This window comes from Lissotriton helveticus, chromosome 5_1 (assembly GCF_964261635.1).
Source record: "Lissotriton helveticus chromosome 5_1, aLisHel1.1, whole genome shotgun sequence".
Lineage (NCBI taxonomy): Eukaryota > Metazoa > Chordata > Amphibia > Caudata > Salamandridae > Lissotriton > Lissotriton helveticus.
Genome location: NC_136065.1, coordinates 850,041,143 through 850,054,435, shown reverse-complemented (window position 1 = coordinate 850,054,435; position 13,293 = coordinate 850,041,143). Strand labels below are relative to the sequence as shown.

The following is a 13,293-nucleotide window of genomic DNA, read 5'->3' as shown; positions in this document are numbered from 1 at the left end:
AAGCCCCGCAGAGCCACTCTGTGTGAATTTGAGTGCCAAATATCTGGAGCAACGCAATGCAGCTAAAATTGCTGTGTTGCGTTATTCTGCCCAGTGAAGGCTTTCCATGCCTGAAGTGTTAGTGTTCCCACATATCTCCCATGGTTTTGATGTATTTCCAGATTTACAAGACCTTGTGAAACCGGGAATGCACCAAAAAGACAAGCCTCCCAAGGAGAGGCCAAATGAGGAGAAATATTTTTCTTTCTCCTTGTTACTTCCTCTTTCTATGGGTACTGCATGCTGCAGCACAGGTAGATACAGGACTGTGCCTCTCAGGATTGTTTTTTCTGCAGGAAGGTCCCCTGCACAAACGCAATTCTACACGCAATACGTTGGTGCTAGGCAGCCCATTGCGCACCACCACAGGTGGAAAAGTCAGGATTGCGCCATATGCCTTTAAATATGGCAAATTCCTTCCCTATCCAAGTGACGCAGTGCATCGCAGCTAGGTGACTTTTTCAAACATTTGCCCCATAACTGCTAAAACCCACACAATCTAGAGCAAAATAGCGCTGCGTGGAATACTGACACCAAATGAAAACAGTCACCTTAAATGAGCACAAGTTTGAGGGCCTCATTTATGAGGCTGTGCGTCACTTTTACGCCGCCGGTGCGTCACTTTTTGTTACGCACCAGTGGCGTAAAAAATGCGCCTTGTTGCGCCATATTTGCAAAGTGACGCATCTAGGTAGATGCTTCACTTTGTAAACCCCTGTGCCAGGTATAATGTATGCAAGGGGGGCGTATTGACGCAAGAAAGGGTCATGGAAGTGAAGCAGTGAAATCAATAAGATTTCACTGCGCCACGTCTAGGACTCAAATGCGTCAAAATCTTACGCCTGCCTTACAGCAGTCGTAAGACTGAGGCAGGCCATTTCACATGGGGCTTGCCCCATGTGAAAGGACACATTGGTGGATGTGCGCCACTTTTGTGACACACTCCAGCAATGCGTCACTTTTGAGCCCACAGATACGTCAGAAATACTGACGTATCTGTAACTCCTTGCGACATGATGCGTCATACTGTAAATATGACGCATCATTGGTGTCGCAAGGAGAGCGCAGTGAAAAGTGACGCATCGCTGTTTTCATGCAGCGATGCGTCACTTTTCATAAATGAGGCCCTGGGTTGGCAACATTGCGTGATTAATCCATGTGTAATGCGTGTATGTAGTAAATTTGCCCTAAAGGCCACTCATGTTAGCAAATTGGATAGCGCATTGTCTTTGAACTGTATAGGGCTGTAACTGGAGCAACTTTTCGGACTACACCAAAACCTCTGGGGATGGGACCGTTCCCTTCCAGCATGCTACCCGAGCACAGGCACGCTTTCCAAGTATCACAGCAGACAGAGATGGGTCAGTGCAGTCTTCCTGAAAAATCATCCTTTTTTCATTTGACAGAATAATCCTAACACTTCCCTTCAGCTGGGCTCAGAAGGGATTACTCGTTTTAAAACTGCGCAATGCCCAGTTTACTGGTTTGACAGGGTAAGGTCACCCAGAGAGGAGCGAGGCTCAGACTTCTGCAATGCTTACAGTTAATGCAGCGAGAGAGGCTTTTTTCCCTCTGCCATATGAAAAGGGTCTATAAATAGGCCCGTGAAAGGAGTACAGTAGGAAATCCTCTGAATGTGTGTCAGGCCTTGAATAATGCCCCCCTGCTGAGGGCGACGGCACCGGCAGGCCTCGCGCAGAGATGACATTTCTAAAGGAGTTTGCACGTGCACGCTGGGATGACATCCGAGAGCCGCGAGCCCAGACCCTGCCCTGGGATTAAGCAATTACAGGGCATTAATGGCACTGGAAGCTGGGTTATCAAAGTACCAAAGGATGGTGAGCGCCTAGGGGGAGGCGGAAAGGGAGAGAGAGGGAGAGTGAGAAAGAAAATCAGGGATGAAGGGCGAGTAGAAGAGGAGAAGGGAGTGTGAAAGTGCTAACAACTATTGGAGAGGGAGTGCAGGACGAAAGGAAAGAGCATAGAGACGAAAGAATGGAGATAAAGAAAGGCGGGCTTTTGAAAAATTAGTGGTATATACAGAGAAGGGGGTGCTTGGCGAAACAGGACATTATTCATTATAGCCTGTAATGAAAGAGTGCACACTGGTTTGTTTTAAAATCCAATAAACAAATTAACAAATATATAATGGGGCGGAAGGCATGGAGCGAGCACATTTTAGAAGAAAAAAAAAGACTGGGATAGAATGGTATGGAGAAAGATTTGAGGGAGGAAAGAGGGCTGTATAGAGGCAGGGATAATTAGAAAGGTGTGAGGACAAAAGAGACCAGGAAAAAATCGGTGAAATCGAAGAGTTTTATGTGCAGAGAGAAACACAAACTGACCTAGAGAAAGAAGGGAGTACATGGAGAAGGAGTGAAAACGACAGAAATGGAGAGTGGAAGTGACAGGGAGAGCGGTGGCAGAGCAAGAGTGCCATTGGTCCTAATGCAAGTAAGGAAAATGGGTCCCCACCTTGGTTGGGGAGTAAATCATCAATAATTTGGGCGCAGTAGGGCCCTCAGACCATTGGAGCCCGGTCCCACAACACTTGCTGCATTATTGATAGCTAAACGATAGATAGATAGATAGATAGATAGATAGATAGATAGATAGATAGATAGATAGATAGATAGATAGATAGATAGATAGATAGATAGATAGATAGATAGATAGATAGATGGATGGATGGATGGATGGATGGATGGATGGATGGATGGATGGATGGATGGATGGATGGATGGATGGACGGACGGACGGACGGACGGACGGACGGACAGACGGACAGACAAGCAGACAGGCTGGCAGACAGACAGACAGACAGACAGACATATTGATTGATTGATTGATTGCAGGGTGTGACAGGGAATAAAAAGGTGGGTTAGAGAGGAAAGTAAGAAGTGAACGAATGGCAGACACATTCCAGTGGTTACTCCAGAGACATTAAAACGTATGGGCAAAGTGGGCAACTGTCCATGGTGCTAGCGCTATAAGGGGCTACATGGGAAGGTGATCCTTCTGTCTCCATCTCACTCCTGTCTATTTATCTCAACGTTTCTCCTTATATTTTTCTCACCTCTAATTCTCACTTTTTATCTCTCTCTACCAAGTGCCAGTGTGAGGACTTTTGGGGCCCCAGTAAAATACATGTAGGCGTTTTTTGTGTCACCTCATGTTAGGTTTTTAACACGTAATTCGATATTGTGAGGCATCGCGTGGGCTTAAACTATTAGAATATGGGTAAAAAAAATAGTTGCCGCTAAAAGAGGGGCCCAAAATATGTCTTGCCGGGCCTCCAATATCCTAAAGATGCCACTGGGTCTTTCTTTTTTTTTATTTCAAGTGAATTTTATTGAGAAAGAAAATTCCCCATGTAAAGGTGTACAATTCTGGAGAAGCATTTAAGACAAGGGAAAGAAGCGAAGCACGGACTGAGAGTCCATAAGTATATATATATAGAGAAAGAGTGAGGGAGAGAGACGAGGGGAGAGAGAGAGATGAGGGGGAGAGAGAGGGAGAGAGAGCGAGCGAGAAAAAGACCGCGCACGGGAAGAAGAGAGCAAGAGAGACTGCGCGAGAAATGCAGCGAGAGAGAGAGATTGCTGCTGGGAGATGTGCAGATATTCCTCTGCTCACAGCTCGGTGGCTGTGAGGGACAGAGGCAGAGCCGCCCACGACACGCACCGCCCGCACTGCTGCTTTCCCGGCCCGGCATCTCTGTTTGAAAGAGTTCTGTCAGAAGATGGGTGAGTACCCCCTCCTGGCACACTGTGCCCGCCGTCGGGGGACGCTGGGGCTCTAGGCGCCCACCAACTTTATGAGAAGTGGGGGACGCAGTCCTTTTGGGGATCTTCTCCCTTGCTGCCCCCCCCCCCCCTCAAAAAAGAGGGTTGGAGCCATTTTAATGAGGAGGAAGGGAAGCAGACCGGTACCCTCTGAAATAACACCCAGTACGCGCCAATAGCGTGGGGAAGAACGTAGAAAGGAGTGAGAGAAAGCGAAGCATCGTCTACAATTTTGCGTTTATTGTTAGTTTATGGCTCATGCATTAATTATACACGCCACAGTGCTCTGCATATTTGAAGGCACTGCCTAGAACGTTCACTCGCTTTAAGGTATCTTTATGGATATGTACAGGGCATGCATTACCATGCCCCGCACGATTTCACTACTTTCCTGTATCTTTCAAAAGACAATTTATTTTCAGTGTTACTAAGATTTCCCATGACTGGCCCATCATTGCTATCAAGTGTCTCGTGACAGCGCGTCACAGTTTATGACTTGTTGAAAACATGTACCGAGAAATGAATTGACAGGGAAATGAATGTGTGAAGATAGTGAAGATGCACAGAACCGCAAACCAGAAAGGGGAACAAGATGCTGAAATTTTAAGAGAAAGAACTGCAAGAAATCAAATAAAGCAGGCTCCCATCATTGGCAAAATATATACTTTAACTACGAAAATAAGTGTAGCGGCAAAAAAGGCAATTTCAGCTATGGGATGCATTCAAAGTTCACCCCATTGATTTTTGGAGGGGAGTGAGGACGAGGGGCATGGTGCATATACTACTTGTCTGCCTTTTCAGCAGCCTTTTGCGTATTAGTGTTGGTAGTTGGTTCCTCTATTCTGAGGCCTTGGGTGGTGAGATTTGCTTGCAGTCAAATTGAACAGTTGTGCCAAAAACATGGCCTTAAGTGGGCATTAAGCTTACCCACTGCCGAAGGCTGGCAGGACGCATAGGGTTTAAACTCATTGCAGAATCACAGAAATGCATCTTTGAGTCTCAGATGATGGGAGAGTGTGTGTGTGTGTGTATGTGTGTGTGTGTGAAGTGTGTACAAGTGTGCATTATGTGACTATGTGCATGCATGCCTATGTGTGTATGCCTCTTCCCCACAGCCTACTGGTTTTAGCTGGATGGTTGGCAAAAGCTGGAGGGTGAGAACCTATCTAGGCAGACCCGTGTGGACAGGGTTTGATTTTACAAGTATCAGGAGGCAGTGTAGAGCTTTTGGTGTTGTAGTGATATAATCTGAATAATGCAACTAAGGGATGATTGAAGCTGTCTGTTTCTGGGCCCTTTGAGTTTGCGACAGCTTTCACAGAGTGACTCTTGAATTGGGTATTACAGTAGTCCAAGTTTGGTCTTCTCTCTACCAGGACCAGGACAATATCTTGCGACACATCGGTGGAGAGGAAATTGTTGATCTGCTGTACCGTTATTAATGCAAATGTATTGAGTTTACCCAGATGTTCCCTTGTGTTTTTGGCTGCACTAAAGAGCTGCAGTAACAGCCGGGGAGCTGTTTGGGGGAGCATAGCGCTATAGGAGAAGTTGAAAGTGATTTTGCAAAAAGCATTATGCAATGAATCCTGTTTAGCTCAGATAATTTCTTTTATATTCCGAACTTTCCCAATTGTGTATGATAAATTTGTGACAACTTTATTCTGAGCCATCTAGAAATGATAGCAATAAATAATAATGTATGTCAATGAGAGGACCACCAGATCCACACCGAGACAGAATCAATACTGAAATCCCCAAATATTTAGAAATCAAGGAATATATCTTATTTGCTCATGTTTTTGGGCAATTGCTTGAAACAGAGTTTCATCTTGGGTAGTCATCCTTATGAGTTGAACCCTAGTAAGGAGTACAAGGAGTTTAGTCCCAGTACTAACGTCTAAGCACATTTTGTTGATCAAATCCAGAAAATGAATACATATTAAATGTTCAAAGTTAGCCCATATTTAAATCCCCAAATATGATATCCTTATAGTAGGTAATATTGCTATGTCAGTATTAGTAATATGATGATTATCATCAAATGTCAACGTTCGTGTTTCCTTTTTATTTATATTGTCACAGATAATGTTGAGAATGCCTCCAATTTAACGAAAAATTCACGGAACTCTGGGGCATATTACCAACAACTAGCGATAATTTTTGTCTCTAACTTGTTTAGAGACAAAAATTATCGCCGCACATCGGCGATTTTTATCGCAGATAAACCTTGCTATTAGCAAGGTTTATCGCAAATGCGATAAAAAATGGCCGCAATGCATGAATATCGCTGAAAAGTCAGCGATATTCATGCATTATCGAGCAAATGCTCTTAGCCATGTTATCCACCTCCCATTGGATAACATGGTGAAGAACTGCTCAGGGCAGGTGTTAGCTTTTGGAGATATTCGCGCTTAGCGCGAATATCTCCAAAAGTTGGTAATAGGAGATAGCGATGTTAGCGACTGTTTCCAGTCGCTAACATCTTGGCACGCCCACTTTGCATGTCATTAGTGATAATTATCACTGACATGCAAAGCGGGGCCCAAGATGGTCGCTATCTCCTATTTGCTGTCACTAACTGGTGTTAGCGACAGCTTGGAAATAGGGAGATAATTTTATCTCCGCTTTCTTGGCTTTTAAAGCCAAAAAAGCGGAGATAAACCCCCTTGATAATATGCCCCTCTGTTTTTTCCATTTCTAACACAAAACAAACCATAACATTTACCTAACATCACATTATGCTTCTGAACATTTACTTTAATGCCGTCTGGCTTTTAGTTTATCCTGCAAATATAGTTATTATCATCATTAATAACAAGCAACTGATTGCGGATGGGTGGAATACTTAATGGGTGCCACTTTGAATGTATATGCATGCCGTGTTCTGTTCATTTAAATCAGACCCTTATTTTTGGATGGTTGTTGCAAAGTCATCCTGTGCCATGGGCACCCTCCAACTTTTTGTTGACTGGTACTGATGGTAACTGATTTTGACTGACCCTAGGCTCTGCCTAACCAGGCCTAGGGACAGTGCTATGCTGAAAGAGACACATTAGAATACAATTAAAACACCTACATACACTAGGGTATGCAATGGTATGGTGGGGTACCCCTGTGATTGGCATGACCTCCCCTATAGGCCCCTAGTATATAATAGGGCAGTGGGGGGTTGAAACTACCTAGAAGTCCCCAGTGGCATGGCAGTTTGGAGGCCAGCAGCCTTTTTCTGCACTTGCATGTGTGCACTGCTGAAGCCTGAGGTCAGTTTAAAAACCGCCTTGGATTCCAGGACTGCATTTAAAAAGTAAATTGTGCCCAAACTCAACTTTGGTGTATGGGGCACTTAGAAATGGATAACCTACAATGTTTCGGCATATCGTGGACCCCCAGGGTATCCCAGGGGTGGGGTGTCAATTATTTATAAGGTACACCTTATAAAATGAGTTTTTATATGCCTGGGTAAAGTGAGATTTCACATTTCAATCTCCTCATTGTGGTAAAGTGCTGCTCAAATTCGAGTTTGATGCTAGGAGCACTGTAGAGGGAGAATCTGCAATATTTCTACAGATTCAGAACCCCTAAAGTCTCCCCTAGTGGCCCATGTGGGGGGGGGGTCCTGTAGATATAAGGCAAGTACTTATAACATATGTTTTTGTAAGCCCTGGTGTTGGAAAAATGGCCCAAGTCATATTTCCCATTGTAAATCCCCAGTTACATAGGTTAACTTGGTAGAAAGTTATTGATTAATAACTATTGATAGGCGAGGGATAGAAATGCCATTCAAAGAGTTCCCAGAATGGTAGTAATAAATCCAATAATATCATATTGTTGAATTTCTCCTAAAGTGTACATACAAGAAGTTATAAGACTTTCTTGTTTGTAGGGCCAAATTCAGCCTTCCAGTGGTCTACCCTGATTGGTGAGAGTTAAGTGGATTAGCCAGTGTTGGACAGGCCACGTGTAAGGCTGGCTCCCTCCCCGCACGACCAGGCCCGAGCCCCGCTCCTCAGGTGTTACACGCAACAACAACCCGTTTCCCGTCTCCTGTAGGGCCCCTGCCCCTGAACCTCTCCACATCGTGGGCCCGATTCCCTACCGGCCCCCTCGCCCGGCTCGGGCGCCATCTTGGACACAGCACCACGAGGCCGCGTGGCCTCCGATCAACCCTGACCCTGGGCCTGGCCAGGCCCCGACATCTCGGCACCACCATCCACCCAGGAGGTGAGCGGACTACTTGGCAGGTCAATGGGAGAAAAAGGTGTCGATGGCTCTCCCCCGCCAAGTGCCGATCGCCCCCAGCTCCCCCAGGCGCTGGCTCCACCCCCCTGCTGGGTGTCTGGACTCCCTCATCCCGGACCTCCCGACCTCCCAGTGCGAGGGTCCGGACATCAAAGGGCGCCAGACCTATATCTGGCGCAGCCCCAGAGCAGGAGGTAGTTGTATCCTGGAGTCGAGAGACGCAGTGAAGAACTCATCCCTGACGGACTACTGGCGCTGCCGTAACCCTGCCTCACGAACTACCGACCGGCCTGCTGGCGCTGCCGCGGCTCTCTGTACCCATCGTCATCGGGACCTGCTGGCTCCGCCGCGGACCGTCGCTACCTTCAACCATCCCGGGACCTGCTGGCTCCGCCGCGGCCCGATCATCTAGAACGCCGAGCTCGAGGATTGTGAGCTAATTCGTCTACCACCATATCCACCAGAGTGGTACCGAGACTGTCCCGCTACCCCCTTACCCAACCAAGAGACTAGAATAGAGGGGACCTCAGAGTCCAGACCTCCTTGTACCACCTAACCGTACTTAAAGAATTGCTTATAAAGTAACGTTGAACCTTACCCTTGTGTGGTGTACGTCAGTGGGGGGGAAGTTATTTGTCTGTACGATTGCTGGAGACGGTTCTCCCCGGAGACCTCTCCCCTTGTCCTCGGCCGACCCTCCCGGTCCGTCTAACATTGGTGGCCAGCGACGGGATCCGAATCAACGCATAATCGTACAGAGAGTAGCTCACCCCACGACAAAACCACAATGTCAACCAAAGAAAGCGGATCCACCGAAAAATTCCAGATGGAGAAATTGGAAGAATACAGCCATCGTGAATTGAAACAATTCTGCATTGAACTAGGTATCGCTACCACCGGTCTGAATACTAAGGACGATTTCAAGCACGCCATTGAGTCATGGGCGGAAACTGGGGCCGTCAGACCCCCGGACCAAAATCTCGCAGCAACAGAGAAAGACACCACGGCCCCCGAGGAGCGAAGAACGGGTCTCTCGCCAGATGAGATCCAAGAACGAGAAAGAAACAGATTACATGAACTAGAAATGGCCCGGCTCAAAATGGATGGCGAACTCAAATTAGCCGAACAAAAACTAAATCTGGAACATCTGCGTCTCCGAGAAGAACGGGAAGAGAAGCAGAGACAAAGAGAGCTCGAAGAAAAGAGACTGGCGTATGAACACGAACGCAAACTAGCTGAGATAGACTTACGCAAGCAGAACAAAGAATTAGGAGTGCCCGAGCAACCACGCACCCCGGGGGCGACAGAAAGGAAGGTACACATCCCCAAGGATGTCGTTCGGGAATATTTTCGAGAGGACGACATACAGCAATGGTTCAAGGCCTACGAGATCGCTATGACCTCCCACCGGATCGATCGAAGCGACTGGGGAGCCGGTCTATGGGGGAGGTTCGTCAATGAAGGCCGCGATGCCCTGCTACAGCTCCCAGACCATCTGATGACCTCCTATGACCACATGAAAGCTACCCTCCTCACCCGCTATGGGCTCACACCCGAAATGTACCGCCAGAGGTTCCGGAACTGCACCCGGATCCCGGGCACAACTTGGGTGGAATACGTGAACTATTTCAGCCGGGCCTTCGAGGGGTGGATCAAGGGAAGCAACGTAACGACTTACGAGCAACTTTTTAATCTCATGGTATGGGAGCACCTGTCGAACAACTGCTTCGTCGAGCTCAGGCAGCACCTCCTCGACAGTAAAGTAACTGATCCGCGACAGCTCGCCGCCGAGGCTGACCGGTGGGAAATTACCCGAGTTGGCCGAACTGGGCCCCATGAACAGAACCGGAACAACCACGGTCAGCACCGTCCCCGAGGAGGAGGGGGGGGCCCGGGACGAGGACGAGACAACGCCCCGGCCGCCCCCGCTACCAGCACCCCACCCCCGGCCAACCGGGGCAACACCCCGGCGCGGCCAGGATACCGAGCCAATGTCACGTGTCACCGATGCCAGCGAGTCGGCCATTACGCCAACGACCCGAATTGCCCACAGAGCCAGACTCCGAGACCCCGCCAGATGGCGGCCGCCGCCCTGGGGGAAGAACAAATCTCCGAAGAACACGAGGAATGTGAGCAAGAACACCAAGAATGGGAACCAGCCGCCATGGTCCTAGCATGCCTAGGGGGAAGAGACATGGTCCCGCGGGTCCCCCTACCCGCCAACACCCGGAAGTACAGTCAATGGGTGAACATTAATGGACACCGGGCCGAAGCCCTACGTGACACCGGAGCCAGCGTCACGGCCGTCCGATGTCACCTGGTGACCCCAGAACAGATTCTGCCGAACGTCCTCTGTCCTGTCCGTTCGGCCGACAATTCGGAGAGTCTATGTCGGATGGCTCGCGTCCCCTTCGAGTGGGGAGGAGTCTCCGGCATGTTGGAAGTGACGGTCCGAGATGATGCCCCCGTAGACTGTCTCCTGGGAAATGATCTTGAGAGTTCCCCGTGGGCCGCCGTAGAGAGGAGAGAGCACCTAGGGATGTTGGGCATCCCGGATTGGGCGTGCGTAACCACCCGGTCCATGGCTGCCCGTGCCATCCCCCGACCCGAAGAACCTGAATGGCCGGCACCTCCTCCCCCGGTCGCTCCAGACACCGACCGTGCCGTCACCCCAGAACAAACTCCCGAGGGGCTCGTTCAGCCTCAGGACCTTCCCGGCCTGGATCAGTGGCGTCAGGAGGGGGGGCCCACCCAAGAACAGTTTCGCCACGAGCAGAAGACCTGTCCCTCCCTCGAGGGACTCCGCCAACAAGCCCTAGCCCAAAGTGCAGGGGATACCTCCGGAACCCATTGGGTCTATTGGGACAATGACCTGTTGTATAGCGAACAGAGAATCGCAGAGTTAGGGGCCAGTCGAGTACTAGTGGTGCCCCTCCGCTTTAGAGACTTCTTGCTAAACCTGGCCCACGATGTCCCCCTGGCTGGCCACCTGGGTCAGGATAAAACCTACAGTCGCCTGGTGACCCACTTTTTCTGGCCCAAGATGAGGAACGACGTACTCCAACACTGCCGATCTTGCCCCACGTGCCAGGCCAGCGGGAAGAGCGGCCGCAAGCTTAAAGCACCTCTGCAACCTTTTCCAGTGGTCACCACCCCGTTCGAGAGGGTGGGGATAGACATTGTGGGGCCCCTGGACCCCCGTACAGCACAAGGACATCGGTTCATCCTAGTACTGGTGGACCACGCCACCCGCTACCCCGAGGCTGTTCCCCTGCGAACTGTGACAGCCCCGGTAGTCGGCCGGGCCCTGATGGGGATCTTCTCCCGGGTGGGCTTCCCCAGAGAAGTCGTCAGCGACCGGGGCACAAACTTTATTTCAAAATACATGAAGTCCCTCTGGCAACAGTGTGGGGTCACCTACCGATTCACGACCCCTTATCACCCTCAAGGAAACGGACTGGTTGAGCGGTTCAACCGCACGCTCAAAGGGATGATTGGGGGGTTGGAAGAGCCCCTCCGTCGCCAGTGGGATGTGCTACTACCGTGCCTTCTCTTTGCCTACCGAGAAGTCCCCCAGAAGTCCCTCGGCTTCAGCCCGTTCGAACTCTTGTATGGGCACCCGGTGCGGGGGCCGCTCAGCCTAGTCAAAGAGGGCTGGGAAATGCCCCCTCTGAAGAACCCTCCAGATGTTTTCAAGTACCTCCTGACCCTCCGCAACCAGACCAGACGGTTCAGAGAGATGGCAAAAGCAAACCTGGAGGCCAGTCAGGAGGACATGAAAAGGTGGTACGATCAAAATGCATCCTCCATCGAATTTGAACCCGGCCAACAAGTGTGGGTAATGTCTCCCACCGAACCATGCGCACTGCAAGACAAATGGACGGGGCCCTTCAAAGTAATCGAGCGCAAGAGCCCTGTCACCTATCTCATCGATATGGGATCTTCACGAAACCCTCTCCGGGTCCTCCACGCTAATAGACTTAAACCCCACTTTGTACGCTCAGAGCTCTGCCTCTTGATGGCAACCGACAATGGAACCGAGGAGGACTCCGAACCCCTCCCTGACCTCCTACGGTCTCGGGAGAAGGACGGCTCCGTGGACGGGGTCCGACTCTCGGAGGCCCTCACCCTGGAGCAGCGCCAAGGCTGCCGAGACCTCCTGCTGCAGTTCGCCACCCTGTTCTCCCTCACCCCCGGGGTCACCCCCTGGTGCCTACACGACGTGGACACTGGAGACAGTCCCCCTGTCCGCCATCGGGCCTACCGCGTACCAGATCGGGTACGAGCCTGCATCCAAGAGGAGGTGGCCAAGATGCTCACGCTCGGGATCATCGAGCCCTCAGACAGCCCCTGGGCCAGCCCAGTGGTACTGGTCCCCAAAGCGGCCGCCCCCGGCGCCACGCCGGAGCTTCGGTTCTGCGTCGACTACCGGGGCTTGAATGCGGTCACCAGAACAGACGCACACCCCATCCCCCGAGCAGATGAACTAATCGACCGCATGGGAGCTGCCCGCTACCTCAGCATCTTCGACCTGACAGCGGGCTACTGGCAGATCGGTCTCACACCCCGGGCCCAAGAACGATCTGCATTCTCTACTCCTGATGGCCACTATCACTTCAAGGTCATGCCATTCGGCATGAAGAATGCCCCAGCAACCTTTCAGCGGCTAGTAAACCAGGTCCTAACAGGACTCGAAGGATTCAGCGCCGCCTACCTGGACGATATCGCTGTGTACAGCCACCACTGGTCCGACCACCTCCACCACCTCCGAGAGGTACTACAGGCCCTCCAACGAGCTGGCCTCACGATCAAGGCCAGCAAATGCCAAATTGGCCAGGGGTCCGTGACCTATCTCGGGCACCAGGTGGGAAGCGGTCTGGTGGCCCCTTTGCAACTCAAGATCGCTGCCATCCAGTCGTGGCAGCCCCCCATCACCCAGACCGAGGTCCGCGCCTTCTTGGGACTCACAGGCTACTACCGGCGGTTCGTGAGGGACTATGGCAGCCTTGTAGGGCCCCTCACGGAACTCACATCCAAAAACCAACCAAAGAAGGTCAACTGGACCCCAGACTGTCAAGCGGCCTTCGAGAAACTGAAGGCCGCCATGTGCTCCGCCCCGGTGCTCCAGGCCCCCGACTACAGTCGGGAATTTATCGTCCAAACAGATGCCTCTGACCATGGCGTTGGGGCAGTCCTTTCCCAGCTAAACCCCGAAGGACTTGACCAG

At 50.6% G+C, this 13,293-nt stretch overlaps 1 protein-coding gene across 1 annotated transcript in view; it reads left to right on the top strand.

Moving 5' to 3' along the window:
- The first annotated feature begins 3,717 nt into the window (after positions 1-3,717).
- The window catches only part of LOC144753418 (rap1 GTPase-GDP dissociation stimulator 1-like), a 591,335-nt gene continuing 581,759 nt past the window's right edge, over positions 3,718-13,293 (top strand). The window contains exon 1 of the mRNA XM_078641113.1: positions 3,718-3,785. Coding sequence (XP_078497239.1) covers positions 3,782-3,785 — 4 coding nt within the window. The 5' untranslated portion in view covers positions 3,718-3,781. The remainder of the gene's footprint in view (positions 3,786-13,293) is intronic.